The sequence below is a fragment of the Acyrthosiphon pisum genome, chromosome A1 (genome assembly GCF_005508785.2).
Source record: "Acyrthosiphon pisum isolate AL4f chromosome A1, pea_aphid_22Mar2018_4r6ur, whole genome shotgun sequence".
NCBI lineage: Eukaryota > Metazoa > Arthropoda > Insecta > Hemiptera > Aphididae > Acyrthosiphon > Acyrthosiphon pisum.
The window spans coordinates 124,509,973-124,536,088 of record NC_042494.1 but is presented as its reverse complement, the minus strand read 5'-3'; the positions used below and the strand labels follow the sequence as shown (position 1 = coordinate 124,536,088).

The 26,116-nt window shown below is 26.6% G+C and overlaps 1 protein-coding gene across 1 annotated transcript; it reads right to left on the bottom strand.

Moving 5' to 3' along the window:
• Positions 1–144: 144 nt before the first annotated feature.
• On the bottom strand, positions 145–19,474 carry LOC100159682 (catalase). The gene is made up of 9 exons (XM_001943606.4): positions 19,202–19,474; positions 3,201–3,372; positions 2,994–3,135; positions 2,062–2,212; positions 1,823–2,002; positions 1,389–1,733; positions 1,081–1,313; positions 620–752; positions 145–536 (listed from the first exon to the last, which is right to left on the bottom strand). Exons 1-9 carry the CDS (start codon positions 19,259–19,261, stop codon positions 438–440), a joined length of 1,515 nt encoding a protein of 504 aa, XP_001943641.1. The 5' UTR covers positions 19,262–19,474; the 3' UTR covers positions 145–437.
• Between the last annotated feature and the right edge of the window lie 6,642 nt (positions 19,475–26,116).

Here is a 26,116-nt window from a genome sequence, read left to right as displayed (position 1 = left end):
TATATATTTTTTTTCTGCTTATTTGGTCTAAATGAGCAAAAGAACTACCAGCTTTCAACAGCCTTAATGGAACAGGAAAGCCTAATGTTACCTATCTACTTTTAATAAATATAGTTCAGTTTAGTAAAAAATAAAATGCAAAGGTATGAAGTAACACAATATATTATAATTTGTAATGTAAAATAACTGCTACTTAATAAATCTGTTTTTGTTTTAAACTACTCAATGTCTCAAATATAATATGAATTATTTAAATGAGATTCTAAAATTATAATAAATACATTTTTAAGTCACCCAAGTAGTAATTACAAGTTTGCCTCATACAGTTTAATAAAAGCTAAAACTTTAAACAATAATTAAAGATAAAAAAATAATTTTAGTGGTTTTTATTTTTTTTGCATTTTTTTTAAGAATTTTGTGATTTATTAAAATTATTATTAAAGATTTGCTTTTGAACACTTGGCCAACTTCAAATTTTCTCTTAGTTGTTTACCTAAGCCATCGTCAATTTGAGTGAAATGATAAATTGCTTTTTCCTAAAAATAATAAAACATAAAATTAACAATACTATAATAAAAGAAATTTGAGTGCACAATTAAACTATTAAAAAAGTAAGTACTTGTAGAAAATCAGCAGCATGTTTTAAGTTGTCTGTTATATTTTCTACCAACCTAGTTTGTTCATCTTTAGGTAAAACGTTTCTATAAAGTAAGCCTGCCTGGGTATAGTTATCATCATTACTTGAGTCATACCTGTAAAATAAAATGTTTAATTAAATACATACTATACAATTATATAAATATTTACAAAAATTTATAAAATTTATTTTTTTTTTTTATTGAGCTTAAGCCCGGCAACTTAGCTGTTTTTGTCTATTTGTAGGGGGGAGAAACGGTTGGTTGAAACACGTTTGTAGATGAGGCAAGGATTTGTAGCTAAAAAATACGGGTGACCATCCATCCGGGAGATGCAACACCGGCTGATACATACACTCAGAGCATTTCCGCAGTTGAGTGTGCAGACCACGCCACTGTATATAATTATATATCAGGTTTTACAGTTTTATAAGTATTTTCTTACTTTGCAACAGCACCAGAAACATTGAATGATGACATTTTAAAGTGAGGTTGCTGTTCTGGTCCAGAAAAACTATTGGGATAATAGTTTGGTGCAGACCCTTGATTATCATAAGCTTGAGGTCCATCGCGTTGATAGTTGGTGACTTTTGTACGATACGGACAATTTACAGGCAACTGCAAATAGTTAGCTCCTAAACGATGACGATGTGTATCACTATAAGAAAACAAGCGTGCCTAAAATCCAAAAATAAAACAGCTATACAATATAACTACAGAAAAATAATATTAATAAAAATATAATATAATCACCTGAAGAAGTATATCAGGACTAGGTTCAATACCAGGCACCATGTGCGCTGGGCTGAAAGCAATTTGTTCAATATCAGCAAAATAGTTAGTGGGATTACGATTCAACACTAGTTTGCCAACTGGTATTAATGGAAAATCAGCGTGTGACCAAACTTTTGTAATATCAAAAGGATTAAATTTATTAGCATCAGCTTCTTCAAATGTCATAACTTGTATATAGAGGGTCCAGGTAGGGTGGTTGCCATTAGCAATAGCATTGAATAAATCACGGTTTGAATAATCTGGGTCATCAGCAGCAAGATCACGAGCTCTTTTAACATCCAAATTTTTAATACCTTGATCAGTCTAAAAACAATTGATATAAAAACGTTTTATTATTATATATTTATTCGATAATTTACCAAATATTTATTAATAGTTATGATTTTTAGTACCTTGAAATGGAATTTAACATAAACTGCCTTATTACAAGCATTGACCATTTTAAACGTGTGAGATCCGTAACCGTTCATATGACGATATCCGTCTGGGATTCCACGATCTGAGAACAATATCATCACCTGGTGTAATGACTCAGGACGAAGAGTCAAAAAGTCCCAAAACATATTTGCATCCTAAAAATAATTTTAATAAAACTCTGGGACTAATCATATTGTATATTAAATTGTGTAACCTTTAAATGGGTAACTGGATTTCTCTTTTGGGTATGAATAAAACTTGGAAATAAAATTGGGTCCCTTACAAAAAATATTGGTGTGTTGTTACCAACTAAATCCCAAATTCCATTTTCAGTATAAAACTTTACAGCAAAACCTCTTGGATCTCTAAACAAATCATAAAAATATGTACCATTATAATATATTATTACATCATAATATTATAACATTATAAATTTATACATACATCATTATAGATTTAGTAGATTATTATTTATCTATTTTTTTACTAGCCTAACGTTTATTAGCCAAGGTATAAAACTAACCTATTGACAAATTAAATTATTAAATATTGTAATAAATATAATTGTTTTACGAGAATGTCATAAAAATTTTAAATTGTTGTATTAAATAATATCAAAACATTCAAAACTCAAAAACATCCTATTTATATAGGTACTTAAGGGAATTTGATGCCTGTTATTGTCTAACACACGTGCGACGTAGTATTTTAGACGTGTTTTTTGCCAAACATACCAATTAATCTAATGAAGCAATAAGAATTCTAAGAACAGATTTGAAGTTGTCGTCAAATCTACTTGAAATTGATTTTCCAACATTTTTGATTTTTTGATTTTAACTTCTGCAAAAATTTAAATACCACAATTTATAAATACTCTTTTAATATGACATTTTTAGAAATTTTGGGAGATAAAATCAAAAATGAGGGAAAGTCGATTTCGAGTAGACTTGACGACCAATTTAAATCTTTTTTCAGAATTATTATCGCTTCATTAAATCAATTGAAATACCCCTTAAATACTTAATTATGCAAGTACTAAGTATGAATAACTGTAGACACATGATTTAGCACATATTGTCATCCAACCACTTAAGAAGTCTTCCATAAATTGTATATTATTTACTATATTGCCATATAGGTAGGTACCTAACAGTATCAGCTGATCCACTCTCTCCACCAACAGTTGAAAATCTTACGGCAACAGGAGTTTGTTTTCCAATGCTTGAAAAGACATCAGCCTTACAGTATTTTGAAATATCATGTGTTACTTCAAAGTAACCAAATGCACCTAAAATATATTTTATTTTTGAAAATTTAAATAATATATTATAAAAAGTTATTTTAAGTTTTAACCTCCTCCTTTTGCATGTACGACTCGTTCTGGAATACGTTCACGGTCAAAATGTGAAATTTCATCTAAGAGAGTATGATCTTGTATCAACAGTGGTCCATTTATTCCAGCTTGAATTGAATTAGTAAGATCATCAACTGGCGCTCCATTCCCAGTCCTGATAACTCCAGTATTCTGAAACATTATAAAACCGATAACATTGCTACTTTATTTAAAGTATTAAAATAACATTTATTAGTTTATTAGGTATATAATACAACTTCATTTTCAGTCAAATTAAAAAAAAAACAAAACAGTTAATAATCAATCTATTTACATTAATCAAATTATTTTTCTGCAATCTTCAACAATTATACTATAGGTATTTATAGGTATTCATATTAACTAAAAATGTTATAATCGTTGGGGTAGGACTCCATTAAATTGTTTGATAATTTTAATGACATATTATAACAAAAATAAAGCACAAAACACAATACTTAAATATTATAAAATAAAACTTAACGTAATCAAGTCTTGAGTTTCTATAAATTAAAAAACCTAGTAACTCTCTCTCTGCTATATACCTGTACAGTACTTTTCGATTTCGATTGTAGACAACTTGACAATATTTATTCTATGGTACCTAAGTACTTTGTCATTGATTAGGAAAGTCACCATAATGTATGTGATAATCTAAATTAAATGATAAGTGTCATTGAAAGTAGGCAGTGGCGCCGAACCTGTGTATTAGGTGTCACACCTATTTTAGGGGGTGGGAGTACCAAATGGTTATAATAAAATATTATAATTGTCCGTAAGTACCTACATAATGAAATGTCAAAATATTTTGACTCCCTTTGATCTATTTATAGATATTTGAAATTTTGAAGAAAAAAAATGTCATATTATTGATCAAACAATTTTTGCCGGGTCTAAAAGCTTGAACAATTAATACAAAGTTTCTCATAAGTTGTTATAATAGCAATTTTGAAATAATGATAACATAATATAGACATATATATTAACATAACATTATGTATGATTATTTTTTTTTTTGTAAGCATTTTAAGTATAGATTTTTACAAAATTCGTGAATAGCTCGAACATTTGTAAATCTTTTTTTTTGGTTAAAAATGTATAAAATTTTCAATTTTTATAGATAAAGGTTGGAAATTTAAAACCAGATTTCTCATAAATGGGTAGGTAATACTCATAATATTACTCATTACAATTGAAATGTCTTAATCACATTATTAGGTATATTATGATTTTGCTATCTGGGACTGTAACAAAAAAATCTAAAAAATATATAAACACATTTTTTTCCATAGTACCTAATTTTAAGTTGAAACTTGGACGAAATTAGATGATTAAACAAAGATTAACAATATTCATTATTTCGTTATAATTCAAAAATATTATTTGTAGTGACCAATAACTTTTACTTAATATATTATTATATTTTATATATACAAAGAAGTTTTATAATGCAATGTTTTAAGCAAAATGTAATTCATCACATTGTTTTACTATTAGTAAAATAAATTACTTAAATAGGCAGTGCCAATATAAATATAATATCATCTATTTACCTATATTAAACTATTGTAAGTATCATATGAAAATGATATTGGTATTGAAAATATAGCAATTATTAATATTTTTACTTAATATATTACTAAAGTACAGTTCTAAAAAAAATATTATGATTATATTAAAAATATTATATAACCATTGACCAAATAATATACATATATTTACATGGGTATAAGAAAAAAATGTTATAGTTCTAATTATTACTGAATGGTACCTATGATGTACCTTGCTAAAAGCTTCTTTTACTAAATCAGTTACTGTGAATATAGTTTTAAGATGATTATAACTTGGTTTTCATTTTTAGGATGCTTGTTCTGGAGATGAACCTAATGTAATGTGTTAAAATATTAAATAATGCTATAATGTAAACATAATGCAGTAAATATTATAACTTGTGAAAAAAATTTTTAGATTAAAAATTAGTGTGAAGGGGGGACGTTGCCCCTACAACTTGAAACTAATATCTTATGGAGGTAGGTGGGTATAAGTTATTGTTCATTGCCACACCTAAAAAAATTTAGCTCAGCACCACTGTAAGTAGGTAATATAGGAATATCATACAAGGTGATTCTTTTACATAGTTCAAGTTATTAAAAAACAATATTTTTACTAAAAAATTATATTTTTAAATATTTTTTATCATTATTATTTTTTAAGTTTTTACTTTTTTTAATGATAACATGAGTTTTAATTCATATTCCAAAGCAGAATATTTTTCTAAATATTTTTATACATAAAAATCTAATTTAGAACGAGTAGCTTATAACTTATAAGTTATAAATATTTAAAGTTATGACAAGAGGAGTATAGTGGACAAACATTTTGCGGGGTAACCCCGTATCACACCACTTCGACAAGATAATCTTTAAATACTTATAACTCATAAACTACTCGCCCTAAATTCGATTTTTATAAATCAAAACACTTAGAAAAATATTCTGCTTTCGAATATAACATTAAGACTCTATGTTTTCATTCAAAAAAGTAAAAAACTTAAAAAATTATAAGGATAAAAATATTTTAAAATATAATTCTTTAATAAAAACGTTGTTTTTTTAACAAATTGAAGCTACGTGAAAAAATGTTTTCAAAAACATAAATACTTTTTGAAATAATGAGTGTTTTATGATAAAATAATGACCCTATATAATATGAAAAACAATTCTCAATGGATACGATGCAAAAAAGTGACCAGCTTCTTACTTCTAAGGATATTTTATTATTTATAATAATATATAATAATACGATGTAGTCGTTAACCTAAATCTATTAGGTACATTATTTATTAAAATTATAAATTATTGCTATTAACTTACAAGTTATAAGTCATTATATAATGACGTATCGTAGAACGGAATGAATAGATTCGCGGTATAAATAGTCTAAAAACTCTAAAATTAGCATAAATATTTTTTAAATGCCAGTGTGAACAGAAAATAATAAACCTACATACCTATGTCGAAAAGTTTCAGAGGTACTTTTCGGTTATCGCGACTATCAACAGAACCAACCATATAACATATTATAGACCCGGTACGGTGGGATCACTCTCTGTGCTCGCTCGGACAATTAAAATCGAAAACATCCCTCAATTTTAAAGTACCTATCAAAATATCTACCTAATAAAAATGAACTTCATATATGAATATAAAAAAAAATTGTACTTTTAAATTTCTAAGTTTTAGAACTACTAATGAAAACTCTTGCATTCAATTTTTGAAACTAATTTATAAAAAGTGAATATTTTATACATTTTTATCTAGAAAATAATTTGAAAATGTTCGTGACTTTTATGAATTTAAAAAAATTCGAAAATGTGAACTTCAGTTGCATATAAAACAAATCGTGGATCGTGGTTACCTATGTATATTTTTAATATTTATTATTTATATATAGCTATAAGATAAAATATGTGGGAGTGTGGGATTTGCTCTATATATTATGTAATATATAAATATTAATTTGTTCATAAACATAATTAAAATGGAAAAGTATGTAAGCATGAGTACCTAATGACTTGTAAATTATTATGACAATGAATTAGATATAAGTAATGACATTGTTGACAGTTCTTGACGATGTTTTTTTTTGTTAATATTAAATAATAATTATTACTAATTAGTCCATTAATTATAATTTATAGTAGTGTATTGTATAATTGAAATAACTAATACAATCAAATGTACTACTAGCTTAAAAGGACGTTGTACCCTCATGTGTTGACGTCTGGTTTCCATTTTCCTACTGCGTAATATACCAAAATGTTAAGTAATATTGCGGAAACAACAGTTTGTTGTGTTGTTAGCTTTATATATTAGAGTGAATGGTCATATTATCCAACCTAAATTTAAGTACATTATCCGTGTTCTCTCATTGATTTTTATGATATTTTTATTTTTAATAGAATTATGAAATGTTTTATATACATATACAAATATATATATATATATATTATATACCCAACGACTAACGAAACAATACACAGCGAATGCTCTTATATTTAAGTTAATTTATTAATTTGTTCTACCAATAGAAGAATATTCACTTTAATATTTAAGCCATGGAGACTATAATATTCTAGTCTTCGTGATTTAAGCTCCTGCAGTGACTACATAGATTTGGAACTGCTGAACGTACATTTTGGTATGTTATGCCTATAATGAGATACCTATAGTTATTTTAATTTATATAATTCCATAAGTCAATACCGATTACGTAATATGATGTGAATAGGTTCATCGTTCATAGTATAAATACATAGTTTTAAATATTTTTAAACTTTATTGCGTATAATATGTATAGTTCGTAAAAATAAGTACTAAGTAGGTAATATACAAACTACGAAATGGTGGAAAAGTTGAAAATGCTTATGAATAATAATATTTTAAATGCCAACACCGTAGGTAATTATTCCAATTGTATTAACATTCGAACTTGAAATGTATATAAGTAAAAATTGTACTAAAGTACATTCTTTATTTTCAGGTTGCTATAAGTGAAACGTATAAGCAACCATCTATTATATTTTTAAGCCTGAGTTAAAAGGAATTTAAAACTTAATGCATTTTTAAAAAATAACTTGCAACGTTATACAAAAACGCTTATCCAAAAATACATGTACCTCACATTGAATAAGTCACTCTAATGACGTAATGTAAGTGTTAAGTTTGAATTCAATAATAAACGAATAATAAATCATTGCACACAAAAAACGATTCTGATTGAAGACGATCTGTCAGCGTATGTTACCTAGACACAAAGTATATTTATGATAGATTTATTACTTATATAAGTAATTTATTTTACTATTAGTAAAACAAGCATAAAACCTATAGGCTATAGTAGGTTGAATTAATTTTCACCCAAAACATTGAATTTGAAAATGTGATTGTGCTCATAAAATATTATAATATACCTACTTAATTTAAGTAGGTACCTACGAATAATATTTTTGACTTTTTGAGTTACAACAAAATAAGTAAAATTGTTGTTCTATAATATTTTGTTTCGTCCAAATTTGAACTTCAAATGTCTATAAATGGCTCAAAAAATCTAAATATTTAGAAAATTATTTAATAGGAAAATGATAATATTATATTAATTTAGTGAAAATTCAAAGTATCTACGGTTATAGGTTTTTAATTTACAGCAAAAAAACCGAATTGATTTTTTCATACTGGTTTTGATATTAAAATCTTCGGTTTCCTTAATTTTTTTTCAATTGTTTTGAAAATAACTGGACATTTTCAATTGCTGACCAACTAAAAGCACCAACTAGATCCAATTTTCTATCAGAAATTACCCTTAACGTTGAAGATCAAAGCATGTTTCCATTACAAAATGTGCACACAGACATAAAAATAAAGAAAACAGTATAGTAAAATCATTAAACCTAACCTAACCTTCCACTCAGTATCTAAAACTTTTTAAGTATTTTGAAAATTTCATTGTGTACCTATAGATAATTCGAATTTAAATTATAGGTAGTTGTATGTTTCAAGTGACTGTCTTACAAGTGCGTAACATAGCAAATTGTACGCTCAGCAGAACACGTGTATCTCCGTTAGCTTAAAAATTAGAGTGAATTGACCTCTTATATAATTTAAAGGTAAGATTATTATCTAGGCAATCTCATGGGCGTTTATTATAGGTAGGTATTTTAATTTTAAAACGAGTAATTTAAGATTGTAAATTGTTTGTAGTTTGTACATTTTAAAATACTCATAACTCGCTTTAAAATTAAAATATAATAACAAGCCTAGATAATAATCTTACCTTTAAATTTTTTAAGAGGTCAATTCACTAATTTTTAAACTAACGGAGCTATACACGTGTTCCGCTGTGCGTACAATTTGCTATGTTATGCACTTGCAAGATGGAGACAACATAATATGCGTGTGAGATGTCCTCTTAACATAATTTGAATAACAATAAAACAACAAAAATAATTTGAGGAGAAATCATTATTTTTTACATTTTAAGCTTTGTAAAAACATTTCAGATATTGAAACAATAAATATAATTTAATTTGATTAAAAAAAAAATTATTTCGTGTGTGAATATCAAATATCATCAAAATTTGAAGTACGATCACTCTTAAAGTCTTAAGTTTTAACTGTTTGCTGTAGGCAAAGAGCTCGAACAAAAATCTATTAGCTAACATAAAGTACATGAAGTATTGAAGTGCTGTTCATAGTTTATTACATTGAGTAAAACAATTTAAAATGTATTCTCTTACTGTCTAACATTAAAATACTTCGCATTAATTATAATTTATAATATATATAACATTATGAATTAACATACAATTAACTAAATAGGTCTATAAATAGGTATATCTATAAATAATTTATAGCTGAACGTCAACAACTCATTTTATTCCATTATTATATTTGTATATTCTAACACACTTATCTATCTATATATAAGAATCTAACTTGATTTTGGAGACGAAGGAAACTGGTTTGTTTGTTTATTTATTATTGTCATTATTATTAATTATTTATTTATTTGTTTGCACTTGCATTTTTCCATTTGAAATATATATTATTCATTGAACAAATATTTTACTGTTACATTTTTTTCTACCTTATCTCTATTCTATAATAAAAAGAATAAAATTTACCACTACTATACAGTGGTTGAATTCAAAATGTAGGATATATAATTTTCAGAAATTAGCAATAATAATAACTACAATATGTAATTATATTATATTATTTGTATAGCCAAAAAATAGTCATATATAAAAAAAATAATTTCTTCCGGAGGAAGGTCGTGCAGCTAGTATTATATAGTAATAACTAATAAGTAATAATTAATGACTTAAAACTGAGTATACTTAGTATACAACCATATTAGGACTAAATATAGATATTATAAGTTATTTTTACCTATTATGGCTGGATAGGTTCTACTTAAATGACTAATGTGAGTTGAATAATTATTATTTCATCGTAACTTATAAATAAAAATATTTTAAAACCAATAACAAACCAATTATTATAAACAAATCAAAATTACATTTAAATTACTGTAAGTTGTGTGTGATTTTACATTATATTTAGCTTATTATTTACTATTCATTTTATAATTAAATATTCCAAACTATAATCAGCTATTAGCTATAATTTTCTGAGATCTATTTTTAATTTCGATAATACTATGTAGGTATTTATTCAGGTACTATTATAATATTATATAATTTGTTTAAATGTACCGATTATAAGTTTTAATATATTAATATTACGTACATATAACTTATAAGTATATAACTAAAAACAACAAAAATAATAGTAATAGAAAATTAATTTATAAAATCGTGATGACTGATGAATACGATATTAAAATTTCAATGGTATTCAAATACATTCCTTTTGTATTATTTTCACAGTAAAAACTTGTGTTTTAAACATTTTGAAAATATTAAATTAAATCGGGCGTGGGACACATATGTCCTGACTCCATAAGCCCTAAGGCTTTAGGTCAAGTATCTAAACTTGATTTACTAGAAATACTTTTACTCCAATGATAAATTAAAAGAATCAAGGTTGATTTCTGACATATCATTATTCGTTAGTTACAACTCACAGGCAATCAATATTACTCAAAATAAATTAAATCACTATTTAAAAAATTAAAAATAACACATAATTAGGTAATAAAAAAAAGGATTTATTTTACCAGAATTTCTATCACTTAACATTATTTCACTATTATTAATGTTTAAATTAAGAGAAGCAAGTTTTTAATTTTTAGTTTCAATCACTATGTGAATCACTTGTTTTAAAAAAATATAATAAAGGTGTTTTCAAGGTTACTATCAGTCATATATTTTATTATATTAAGGTTCTATTCATTATACATTAACATTTAACGTGGGAATTAATAAATGTAAACAGTAAAAAACTGAACAAACGTAGAAAAGGTCATTAAGTCATTTATTTAGTCTGGTTTTAAAACAGGACAGTGCAAGTAGAAATATAAAATATAGTTATATTTTAATATTCATGTTCTATAATCATTATTAATGATAACATAATATAAGAACTTGAAACAATTCTAAATAATAATATAATTAAACAATGTAAATTGTTATTAGCCTTTGCTCATTTGTAAAATTAAAGCAATATAACCTAATGTATATAACTTAAAACTCTTCTTAATACCTCAGACTAGGATAGAATGTCCTAAAAGATATGTCTGTGCTTAAAACAATTACTTGTAGCCTGTAAGTTTAAAATATAAATATTCTAAAATTATAATATTATGTACACGTGTAACTTGTGTTATATATACATAAATTCAATAATAAATTCAAATTTAATAATTTTAAAAAAACTAATTAAGATCAAAAATATGTCATGTCTATAAATAGCGTTACTCTCCGATGAAGTTTTTTTTTTTTAATAGAAGTAGAAAAACTTCTTGGGAATCTTCTATTAAAATTTCTAATGTTCTTTTCTAATTCTATGAAAAGAAAAACTTTTATGAATTTCTACCTAAAATTAATTTAAAAATTTAAAAAAATTCTCATAGCTATAAATAGCTCAAAAATAGTTGAAATTGTTTGAATTTTACCTGCATGTATGGGAAATGGTAATTTTAACATTTTATGAAAATTTGTAGTCTACGGTTATTCGTTACAGAAAAAATTTACCGCTGAATATCAAATATCGTAAAAATTACAAGGTTAAAAGCTCATAAAAAAATGTATACCTATTGTTCATTTCGGTAAATTTTTTTTTGTTTAATGTAGAAAACTTATGTGGTATCTTCTATTATTTTTTTTTAATGTTAGCTAAAAAAGGAAAACTGTTATGAATTTATGAAAAATAATTTGAACATTTTCGAAACACATTTATTTAAAATGTCATATTTTGTGTATAAAAAATAATTGTGTCTATAATATCTTTAATATGTTAGAATTTCCATAAATTAAACTTATAAGGAATTGGCATTACATTTAAAAGCTTTTTTACTAAATGAAAAAGTTTTTATCGAGAATAATTTATAAAATTTCTCAAAGCTCAAAAAGTCAAAATATTTTAAAAATGTTACCATTTATAAAAAAATGCTAAACTAAATATTTATAAAAATTTCCAGGATCAACAGTAAGTTAGATCAAAAAAAAAATTGATTTTTTTTCAAAAATTGGTTTTGTGCAAAAATTAAGACTTTTTTCATTTTTATTGTTTTTCCTGATGCTTTCTAAAATTACTGGGAATTTTCAATTTTAAAGGATTTAATTATAGGTACTATTTACTCATTAGTAATTAGTAGGACAGAGGACTTGTAGCTCTAAAAAAGCTCTAAATATACAAGCACTTAAGCACTAAAAAACCCCATAATATGCAATTAAAATATGCACTTAAAATTTTTTTTAGCCTTTTTATTTAAATAATAAATACATAATACATTAACATTATTATTTATTTATCCTAATCGAATAAAAGCCCGCATGGTGTACACACGTATCTGTGGTGGTGATGTCGTAGGTATAGTTTACGTTAAAATCGTTATCGCTTCTAAGAAAAATGTGTGCCCGAGCACAGTCAAAAACCATATTAAACGACAAAAATTAAAAATAAATAAATTTTTATCCAAACATTTTGACTGTATTGTTTGAAATAAAAATGTCACTGTGGAAAAAATCGATTCAAGTAAAATATGTCTCAAAAAATATAAAATAGCGTATAAAAGTGTAAAATATGCCCTACAAACCAAAAAAACGTAAAATATGCATTTATATGCACAATAAAATTTCAAAACTAGCTTTGTGGAAGCATGAAACGTATTTGTTTCGCACTCTGCTATTTTTGTGGCTGTGCAAAAAAAATATGCAAATGCTACAAGTCCTCTGCCCTAGTAATTAGTATATTACCTAAATGCATTGTGCATCAATAGCATCATGCATACTTCATATTATTATGGTTGTTATAAAGTTTTATTGCGAAGGTAAATAGTAGTAGGACAGTAGGTATCTGTCTAGTATCAAAAGTACCTGGGTACTTATTGTATACAAATTAAATAATTGTGTAACTTTAAGCATAATAGGTACATAAAGTAACAATATGATAAATTATTATTGACGGTGTAATGTACCAAGTAGTTGTCAGGCACGTACCTACACGTTAACATTATAACAGTAATTAAAAGCGGTATGTGATATAATTGTACATAGGTAGTAGGTATGGTTGTACTACCTATTAACTACTTACCTATTGGCTATTAGGGTAGGTACCTGTAGACTATAGTCTTAAGCCGTAACTCATAAGAAAAATTAAAAATAATAAGAATAGTGATATATTGTCCATCTTGAAACTTGTTTTTTTATACTCCACAAATGTTTTTTATATAATTTTAAGTAGGTAATTGAACCCTTTGATATTTTTCTTCATAATTTATATTAAGAGGATATCAGCGTACTATTTGTTTTCTCTCTGGCCCACGCGCAACATAGACAAAATGCATTTACGCAGAATCATTTTTTTTCTGTTTTTAAGTAATGTTAGAGTAAAATCACCCATTACAAAAAATATAGAGAAAAATATTTTTGAGGGAATGCTATCGATTTGTCTAAATATTGTCTCAAAACAATTTAAACATAATTTTAATGTACCTACTTTTGTTTATTTTGAAAGTCGAATACAAAGTCAAATAACAATAAAATATAAAATCGATAGTTCATTCTCTCAAAAATATTATTCTCTGTCTTCTTTGTAATGGGTGATTCACCCTTAAAATTACTTAAAAACAGAAAAAATGATTCGGCGTTAATGCGTTTTGTCTATGCTGCGTGTGGGCCAGAGAGAGAAAACAAATGGTGCTCTAACATCCTCGTGAACGATTTTCAATACTGTTGTACTGAAAACGATTTATTTGAAAATTGAATATAAGAACTAATTATGCTAACATAATATACCTATTATATTTTTTAATAGCATTTTAGATTTGATTATGGCCAATTTTTTTTAGTTGCAAAATAATATTGTTGTTAAAATTTATTTTAATTCAATTTGTTGCTTTAATTTTGTTATTTTTCATAAATGTTTAAATAAAATAATTGTCTTAAGATTCTTGTAAACAAGGAAAAATAGTAAATTCTAAATACAGACAAAAATACAAAATATTGCAACAACATCGTAACAATTCAAGAATGCAAGTTGCAACATGTTACACAATTATTAATTACGCTAATTTTAATTAATAACATCATACTATTATTTTCATACCTATTTTGTACAATAAAGTCTCGTATTTCAAGGGAAATAAAAATTAATTTGATTTATGTATTTTTCTAGTTATATACCTCAAACACAGGCACTCATGATGTAGTCATGTACATTAGTATACTTATGGGGGGGGGAGGGCATGGGGTTTAAACCCCACTGGCTGTATTATTACTCAACCGTTTTGTTGTGCTCCAATAGCCCCCCTCCAACATAATATGTTACTAGACATTTTCCAGCCCCCCCCCCCCCCCATTGAAAATCCCTTTGAACGCCACCAGTCATGTAGTATGCTAAATACTGCTACTTCGTTGGTGTAGTATACTAAAGTATGCTATATTGCTTATTACTAGAAGCTATCTACCAAATAACTACCGATTAAAGATCAATAACAATTTATTAAACTAAAATTTATTTAATATATATTACATACTGTTGACAACCATCAACTATATTAATACATTATAAATTTTTATGTTGTTTTTACGTCAACCTATAAAACATTGAATTAATTTCCCTGTTCTAAGTTGTTCAGCACTATTTATATTTTAGTTAATGATCTAATAAATATGTTGCTAAACACAGCGAGGTGGAAGGACAAAACACAAAATAAAATAATTTAATATCTAAAAGTAAGTTATCGTGGGACTTAGTGGTCGGTGGATATTCACAAGTTATCAAGATGGCCAGAGGCAGATCTAGAGGGGGTGCTTGGGTGCTATAGGCCTATAGCACCTTCCTTGAGCCATTTTGATCTTTTTTTTTATATATACACATATTATATAAATAAGTTTATCATTTACCATTATTATTCATTAGTAAAATTAAACTTAAAACATTGTGTGCCACTTGGTAGTTTGAAAGACATGACTCTATTTTTACGTTTCAATATATTTTATGACTTATATGCATTCATTCTAATTACACTAGAAGAGCTAGAAATAGATTAAAATAAAGAAACGCATTGTAAAGCAGTAAGTTTTAACTCTAGTAATTGAAGAAGTAAGTTTATATTAGGCCTAGAAATAGTATGTTTGTATATACTTCAACTGTGAAGTTCTAAACAATACTAATCTAGTGCTATGAAAAATATAAAAAATGTATTTGACAATATACGAAAAGCTCCAGATATTATATTTTGTCATTTATGTGCTACTAAAAAAACACAAATATTTGGGGAACATTTAAAAATTCCTTGTTTTTATGGGAAACGAACTCAAAGAAACAATGCAGTTATTAGTGATCAAATATAATGATTTAAAATTACAATTTTTATACCATTTTTAGACTACATCAGTGGCGTGGCAAAGGGGGTCTAGAGGAGAGACCCTTCCTCCAAATTTGGGTGGGTGGGTATTCATTTTTAGCATATAATATTCTGTACACAATATACTATAGAATTAATGAAGTACTAATGTAAAAAAAAGGGTGGCAAATGGGTACCGCTCTACTGTTCATTAAATGTCAAATGGATCATTGTAGTGGATGTGTTAAATGTTAATTCAATAATGTAAAATAATGTTACACCAAAACCGAAACTGAACGAAGACGGTCTGCCTATATTACTATAAGTATATTTTATAATATTGCTATTAAAGTAATTTATACTAACATTATGTTAAATTTACTTTGTCAAAAACATTTAATTTGTTGTACTTTAAAAGTTTTATGTACCTACCCACGAATAATATTTTTAAATTACAAAAAAATAACTAAAAACGTTTTTTTCGTTTAGGTACATATCTAATTTTATTCTAATTTGAACTTAAAATGTCAATAAAAATGACTGTGTGAATATATTTTTAGAGATTTGGGTTACAATATTAACTATTTATGAAAAAGTATGTTTTAATTTTTCAATCATTAACTAAAAAATGTATCATTTTATACATTTTTATTTTTTAACTACAATATAATTTGCAATTTTTCATAATTTTCTTTTCATCACTTATATCTGAAAATGTTTTATTCATTACTAACTGAAAAGAATATTGCAAATTTTCGAGACTGATGAATTTTGTCAAAATTCTAACTTCAGACAGTCGTAAAAAATTACTGAGGACTTTTTTTTAATTTCACTATTAACTGTCCCTATTACATTTTTAAGTTTATTGCCCTACCAAAATTTTTTTACTGACAGCAATTAAAAAAAAAAAAATGCTTAGATATACAGCTATCAATAATTCAAAAAGAATCAAAATATTTTGTCAATATTCGGTAAGACAATTTCATGTACCTATGTATACGGTTATTATTTCATTATAAATCGATTTTGATGAAAATTGGCTTTGTATAAAAATTCTCATTTTAGATTCTGGGTGGAGCGATGAATGTATATTGATTTTACAATGATATGTTTTTTTTTTAATTTTAATACTGTCATCACCTTTTAGGACAGTATAAATGCTTAGATTTTCTTCAACAGTATATTTTCTGATAGGAAAATGAATACTTTGGGGGGGGTCTAAATTCTAAAAAATCTTAATGGTGTTTGAAAGCGCTGGAAAAAGAAAAGAAAAATTAAGAAAAAACGGGAATTGATACGCAAAGATGGTTTTCAACAAAATCGATTTTGGTTTTTGGTATAACTCTACAACAAATGACCTTAGTTGTAATTCAAAAACGAATAACCATAGATTCTTGAAATGTATATCATATATAAATTTTCAAAATATTTTAACGTGTTTTGATCTGTTTACGGGCAATTTAAAAATTGTTTTCTAAACATCTCAACAAAATTTTATTTGTTAGGCCAAAAAGCATCAAAGTTTATTACAAAGCTCCTGCATGATATATTGCTTAAATAGCAGTGTAAAAATACAAAAGCAAAATTTTTTTTTATGTATTTAAAGTTCAATTTTTGACAATATTTATCAAATTTAATATTTAAAAATGATTTTGTAGTTAAAAAAGTATGTAACCTACTGTACAGCAGAGCGATATCCACTTACCCATCTTTTTTCCTTATTTTTTTTAAGTTTTTACCACATTTTTGAAAATAACTCAATATTTTTATTACTACCCTTCCTTCCCCCCCAAAAAAAAAAAATACTAGATTAATTTTCCAATCAGAAAAAAGATGCTGAAGTAGAAAATTGGACACCAACATTGTTTTTGCTCCGATCAGAATCTTAAAAATTAACTTAAATAAGAAAATAATAAGCTAGAACCTACAATAGTATGTTATTAACTTGAATGTACTGTCATTTTACCTGTATATAAATGTTAAATAAATAATAAACATAATTTAATTTAACGCAATTTTTTTTCATAAAATATTGAGTGGGTGGGTAGGTGGTTAGAATAAAATCTTTGCCCCTTGTGTGAAAATAGCTCGCCTCGCCACTGGACTACATAATACTTGAACTTGAGTCTAGGTTCAGTAACAGACTTGTTCAAATCATTTCACTAAAAGGTCTGATCTTTGCATACATTAAGTTTACATTAGTCTTATGATACTAAAAGTATACTACTCAGTACTCACCTAAATTTTAAAGTAAAAATATCAGAATTAGAATTATCTGCAGAAATAAATTTATGGAAAAATAAATGGGACAAGATAAAAACTGATGTTCCAAAAATTTCTGTTGAGGCATTTCAAAACGGTGATGATTCTTTTCCAAATATTAAATTATTATTACATATTTTTGCCACTCTTCCTGTTTTGACAGCTTCAGCCGAATGATCATTTTAAACTTTAAGAAGACATAAAAATTTGCCCCATTCTAGTATTTACATAAACCTTAAGTCAGCACTTTTACCCCCCTCCCCCCCATTTACCTCTATGGCATTATGCTATGAGAATCTGAGTGAAAAAAATTTTTAGTCGAAAAAGCAGTGAAAAACTGCCCTAGTCTAATAAAAACTGAAATGACGCCACTGATTCTACAATGACAATATCATTATTGAAATACACAACTTTACAAACCCGTTTACAGCCAATATGTTGTAAATTATAATTAGGTAGCATAATTTGTTGATTTTCGCTACTCGAATGATAAGTTATAATAGGTATATAGCCATTTTCATATTATTTAAAAATCAAAGATGACTTATATAAGAAATTTTTTTTTTTAAATATTAAATATTTATTTCATGCCCAGAAATTATAGATCTATCTTGAAACACAAAAATAATAAAATAAATAATCATGATGTACCTAGGTACCCATTACATTTTACAAAAACAATTAGCAAAAAATATAATTAAAAAAAAATTTATGTTTATGTTATAGATGATCATTGAAAAATGTATATTATACCATTTAGATCTCGTAGGGAGTTTCATATTAAAACAAGTGTAATCATTATAATAAGAAAATAAGATAAACAATTTTGTACGTTTTCCATATTGACCTTACAAATTATTTTATTCTACCTAAGTACTAATAAATAAATTCAGAGATTAATCCATGATAATTATAAGTATATATGTATAACTATAATTGCATAGCTGTATAGGTAACTCATATATTAAAATCTTATAAACTTACCTATACTTATAAGCATGATAAATAAAAGGCAAATGCATTTATATTTTATATTTGCTCCTATAGGTATAATGGTATAGCGGTGAAGAACTTAAAAAAATAATTAAGGTACTAACTATAGTTCACTAATATATATAGGTACACAATTAAATAATAAATATCAGTATTAAGTATAATATCATATAGTCATATAATAACTTATTACCTCAACAGATTTTTTAAAATCTTCGAGTTGTTTATCAGCCGGCTCTTTAGTGTTAGACATTATTTTTTTTAAATTAAATTTAGGTATAACAATAATTATTAGCGATGTTTAACTTCTTCTATTGGAAAAATATTAATTTATTGCTACTGAGGCACACGTCAAATTCTTTCAACCATAGACCGCACACTGGCAACTACCAAGTAAAACTGTACCAGTCAACACTGAACAACATAGGCAGTGGCGTACAACTAGCAACTTCATAGATATTCCACGCAGTCTACATTCGTAATAATTATTATACACGTACAGTGTATTGCGTATATTCAAATATGGTAAATAGTAAATACTGAATAGGTAATAACTAATAATCGATGTTACAATGTCACCGTGTGAATGTTGTTTTGTATCCGTTGCATCACACTCCACAGTCGACAATAACAGCTCCACCTTCCTCCCCCTAATTCCATTTTCATAAATTATCTACTAACCGCTATTTACTAAACACATTCCAATTCCCAGTGTTCCCTCTGGCCACTTGGCAGTAAGCAGTCATAAACATTAAACTTTACTGATGCAACATCGTAGATTAAAGAATAGTATTATGTGCAGCATTCCACAATCGACTAACATAGTAACTAGTAAAGTAGTAACGTCTTATAGAACAATTAACAATTATAATAATATAGAGTATAATAATATATATAACTTATAAGACAATCATCAAAAATCAAAAATTGAATGTGTCATAACCATGGTCATAACAAAACTAATCACTAGATATATTATCATAATTTGTGATAGTACCGCCGGGCGCCGGGCGCAAGAAGTCCTTTATAATCGTGGCCGGGCGGCGGCGTCTTCGTCATAGATAGAATTATCGGCGTTCGTACTTCGTACAAAATATTATGTACAGATGTACAGTGTACCATTAAGATGCCTAGTGGCAATTAATACAGATTAGAATACGGGATGCTCTTCTTTTGAAAACTATCCAGTCCCTTACTGGTAATATGCAAAAAACAAAATATACAAATTACTTAGCGCAAAAATATGAATTCAATTTCCATCACTGTCCACCATTGACATAATATATTAATAATATTAATAATATTTATATTATGTCAATGCCGTCCACCGATATACATAAGAAAATACATAGAAAAATAGAAATAAAAAAAACTTATTGGATAGGTAGGTATATTATATTATTTATTTATGTTTTTAATTTTGTTCTTTATTCATATAATGTATTTATTTTCATACTTAAGTAATCTTATTATATTTTAATTTTAACCATATTATATAATTATGCAATAATATTCATTATTGGTATTTTTAAAATTGTTCAAAAAATGAATGCTATGTCCTATGTATATTATACTAATATATCAATAACAAAGGTTTGTTTAGCTTTAAAGGCAACCAATTTATTCTAATTTAGTACATTTAATAAATAAATTGTTTGAATAAAATAAAAATACCTAGGTAATAAGTAATGTTTTTTTATTTCAATAGCGAGTTGAAAAAATTAGTGTACTAATACTTTTAATTAATAAATTGTTTAAATATAAGTAAAAATACTTAATATAGTATCTTTATAATCTACTATGTTAATTACTGGCTAATGTTGAATTAATATAACGGCTAATATATTTAGGGCTATTATAATATGTAGAGCCTTAATATATTGTAATTTGTATTGTATATATAAGTGTATTATATTTATTAAATAGTATCATATTAATAAAATTATCTTATCGCAAAAATCAAAATAAATTAAACAAAATAACTAAAAAGGGGATTGAATGGGCAACCAACCTGTAGTGATATTTAGCGCTTATGTGTCCCATAGATATATCATATATTATATACACAATATCTATGTATATATCTATGATGTGTCCCCAGAAATTCCATAAGCTTCCCGTTTTCTAATCTATATTTTATGGTATTTGCTATTGGCTGTTACAGTATAAACTCTATAAACTATAAATAATAAATGTATAATCGCTTCAAATTTCAATAGTTCAATGCAGTTCAATACTTCAATGCAGTAAACGTTTATGGTTCAATGTTACATTCGGCACCGGCACGACTGACGAGTGCACGACCTTCATCCAAAAATCGTTGAATAAAACGATTACAATTTTTAAATTAGGTATAGCTGTTCTTTTGAGATTTCAAGGTTTTCTTTTAACGGCTAAACGGTTAATTGATGATGATAAATACCTATTTGTACATAATATAATATTATATTGTTATTACATCCCGATCACTATTTTTATGTAATTATGTAATATATATATAGCCATACGTACATATAGGTAGGTACCTACATAATATATTTGGCCTACCTATTGTATTTGTATTTTGAATAAACCATCATAATTCATTGACGTATAGTTCGGTTCAACTGCAGTTTATTCACCGCTATAACTATAGAATGTTATTTTTGATTGATAGTATAGTCATACCAATTAGTAACTTTTCGTATTTTTAGATTCTAAATTTTTTTTTTTTTTATAAAAGTTGGAGCTGATGAATGATTTAGTTTAATTTTCGATTAGACATAATATAAACACGATTATAGAAATATGATAAAACTAGGTAATATTAGAAAATATTTGAAATCTCTTCTGTAATCATGGTTTTAAAAATTGTTTTTATAATTTATTTATTTGTTCTTTTTTTATCCATCATCTTTTTTTGCCCTGCGTGGGTCGGGCTGGGCCTCATATTATAAATTGAAATATTTAATGTATTTTATACAAACTGCGAAGATGAAATCGATTGTAATGGAATTCAATTAATAATTATTTTTAAATATTCTCGTAACCATTATATTGAGATATTACTATAAATAATCATAAATTACCACTACCTAGTGGTTAGTTCCTAGTACCTACTACCTAGTCTATCTGCTATCGTCTATCGCAGTATCGTCTAAATACAATATAATACTAGCTGATCCCGTGCACTTCGTTGCTCGTTAAATGTACCAGCTCTATTATGACTCAAACTTGGTTAAATTCGTTATTTAATATTTATTATTCGGTGTATGGTGTTCAACATTTATCTTAACTTTTCCGTTGTCCGGTATAAAAATTCTGATTCGCAGCAGTATAGGTATTAATAGGTAGGCCGTAGGCAATCTACCTGCGGTAGATTGCGGACCCCGTGCTGTTTGTACGTAAGTGTATGATTTAACTCTAAAGTAGGGTTGCCATTCGTCCCGATTTCGCCGGGTCACTACCGGTTTTTACTACAGAGTCCCGATATTTTTCATTTCCCGGCCGGGACGTGGATAAGTACCGATTTCTTAAAATAAGTCCCGAATTGTTCACGTGTGATTAACAAACAATAAATAATTGTCAGAAATTTCCGAGATAGCCGAGGACCGAAACATTAAAAGAATTCTGTTCGTTTGTTGATGTTCAGTATAAAGAAATATTATCACACTCCAAAACAAGATGGTTATCGTTATATCCGGCAATTGAAAGAATAATAGAAATGTTTAGTGCACTTAAATCGTATTTTTTATCTCAAAATAACTGTCCAAACATTTTGAAAACATTTTTTAAAAATGAAACTTCTATTTTGTGGCTTAACTTCTTACAAAGTCAATTGAAAACTATAAATATATACATTAAAATAATTGAAAATCAAAAGCTTTGCGCGGTGGAACTTATACTAAGACTTATATTAATTACTTATACTAATTTTTAAGAAATAAAACCGATGAATGGCAATGCAAAACATCTGAAGAAAAATGGCTGTCAATTTTTAAATCATTTAAAGAGAATAATATTGATTATTCTATGTTATTAAAAATTGTAGAATTTGCATTTGCATTGCCTGGATCTAACGCTGCAGTGGAGAGAATATTTTCATTGATGAACAGTTGTTGGACAAAGTCACGAGGTAATTTATGCATCAATACAGTAGAAGCTACTTTAGTCATTAAGACTAATTTGGAAAATAAACCATGCCAACAATTTTATGAAGACATTTCGAAAAATAAAGATTTGCTCATTCGAGTTCCGGAGTTCATAAAACTGCAAAATATTCAACAACAAATCAAAAATCAGAAACGGAAGCTTCTGGATCTCAAACATGAAAAAATTCGAAAACTGAAGTTAGATGAAATCGATGATGAATAATGATGCATATTTAAACAATACACATATTAGTAAATAAGTAAAACCACTCTGTTTTAAATTAAAAATTGTGTACCTAATTAATTTTTTTAGATAATTTAAAATTATATTTATGAATAAGATAATAATAATACTATTATTACATTTTGTGCTATTTCTAATTTTTGACTTTTTTATTTATTATAAATTATAATATAATAAAAATATTAAATAACGTTGGACTAAAAAAAGTATTATTAAAAATTCCAAAGAATGTGTTGTGGGGGGGAGGGTATTATAGTGTCCCGACTTGTATTTTTGTATAAATGGCAACCCTACTCTAAAGTATCAAAGTTATACCAAGTTTGTCGTATTCCACCAATGGTAGATTAATATAATCAATTAATACAAAATCCTAACCGTATTAATATCAGATGAATAAAAAAAAAACCAAATTTAACCATTTTTAAATTAGCCTGTCTTCTTCCCAGAGTCTAATCTACACACAAACATTCATTTATATATTATATATATGTATTCTGACAAAAAATAATAATACAAATCAACTAACATGTCGGATTAATCAATAGGAACCAATATATAATTTTTTTACATCCAGATTTCCTACTTTTCCGGTGGATTTTCTTAAAACTTTCTTTCGTAAAAACCTTCTCCTGGCAATTACGAACATCTTAAAAAAAATTGAGCCAAATCAGACCAGCCGTTATCGATTGATGAGGTAACGACATTTTTCACGGTCCATTTTTATATATTATATTGCTTACGTTGTACAATATTAATTTTACATCTACATTCTACATCTACACACAACACACGACACACACCGTGAATTGCGATCAATATAAACACGGAGTAATAATAATTATATAATTAATATAACAAATTAATAGAAAACAATTTATTATTTGTTTTTTCTGGTTTGTACAAATTAATGTAATTTCCCAATTGATTCTCGAATCGTTTAGACGACTGGACACTGGACAATCGACAGTGAACGACAGACGCATGTCGCATATGAGCAAGTAAGTTAGACTTTCACTGGTACAGGCCAGCTTAGGCTTATATGAGCGATTAACCTCACGGTCTTGAATATAGTATGTAATATATACCTATATGTACTCTGGACATTTTATTAAAGTGGACAGGGACGGGTGGGCTACAAATGGGCCAGGTTTTTCATATAGAGATATGGGCCGGTTTGGGCTCAAATATATCGGTCCATGCAAAGCTCTAGACTCCATCATCACATTTGGCCTAATCTTCAACATTAGAGAGGTTTCTGATTACAAACTTCAATATAACAAATCAATTTGATAAAAACTATAACCTATTGGTTATTATCTATTGAAGTTTACTATATACTAAAAAGTAAAAACCAACAAAATACAGGAATATTCTAATATATAAGTAGTAGGTACCATAAGCGTGCGCAGAATTTCTGACAGGGTAGTCATACACATAAGTACATTTAACATTAACACACGCATATATTACGTATATATTATAATATTCATATTCACGCCTAAATATAAAAACTAATTTGGATAGGGTAACCTCATTTAACTAGGTAGTAAAAATGTATTTTATGATTGGCTATCAATTATCATAATAATAATATTTAATATTGAGGGTGGCCGGGGGGCATTTTAACATACTGCACCCGGTTATGGACCCGGTATCTGATGCTCCTGATTGGTCTATTTAAATTTGCCACCTAACAGTTCATAATAATTATTATTATTAAAATTATTAATTTAACTTATAATCTAATGATTTATATACATTTGCGATTTGCCACCTTTTTATGATGAATGAATTTTGTTATGAATGATTAATGTAGGTATAATATAGGTATAATATATAATATATTTATATGCATTATACGGTATTGATTATTGTGGTAACATCAAAATTTCAATGATCATATAGTGACGAGTTCATGAACTAAGGTAATATTATTTAGGTACAGTAATTAGTAAATATATTGGACATAATGATAGGTACTTACTTACTACCAAATAAAAGTTTATAAATTTATAATATTAAATATATTATCATACCTATAATTTAAGAATAATAACCATATTAATTTTAACATTTATGATGGACTTTTTATTAATCACGTAATATTTAGCTTTTACTCAAAGAAAATAATATTAACATATTATGTTAATATCCATATGTATAAGAAAAATGTACCACTAAATACAAATAATAATATAAAAACATACATAATGTACCTAAGCGGCTAGGCCTAATGTATACATACATGGTGAATAATATAATTTATACTACTTATAATAAAAATAATAATTATTAATTGATACCTATACCTATTACCTACACACCATTTTAGTATTATATTTAGACAAATCAAATATATAAGCCCATAAAAATGTAAATAACATCTTAATCTGTTAATGTATAATTGTGCATGAGTTAAAAATTAAAAAAAAAACTCATGTAAAACCTATTCTTAATGGCCACTACCATGTGACTTTGCATTAGGTTGATTTTGTTTTATATTTTCTCCTAGATTTCGTCGCCTTTTCTTTATTTTAATTTCATTTTTAGGAGGTCTTCCTGATGGTAAACGTTAACTACCTCAGGTTACTGCTGGTAAACGTCTTGCTCTTGTAGTTGGCTGTACTCTAATTGCTGCTCCTGACCTTCTCCTCAATTGTACTGCTTGGTTTCCTGCAGTATGTAAAAATGATTCCCAGTTTCCTTTACTTTTAATTTTTTTTAATCTTGTTTC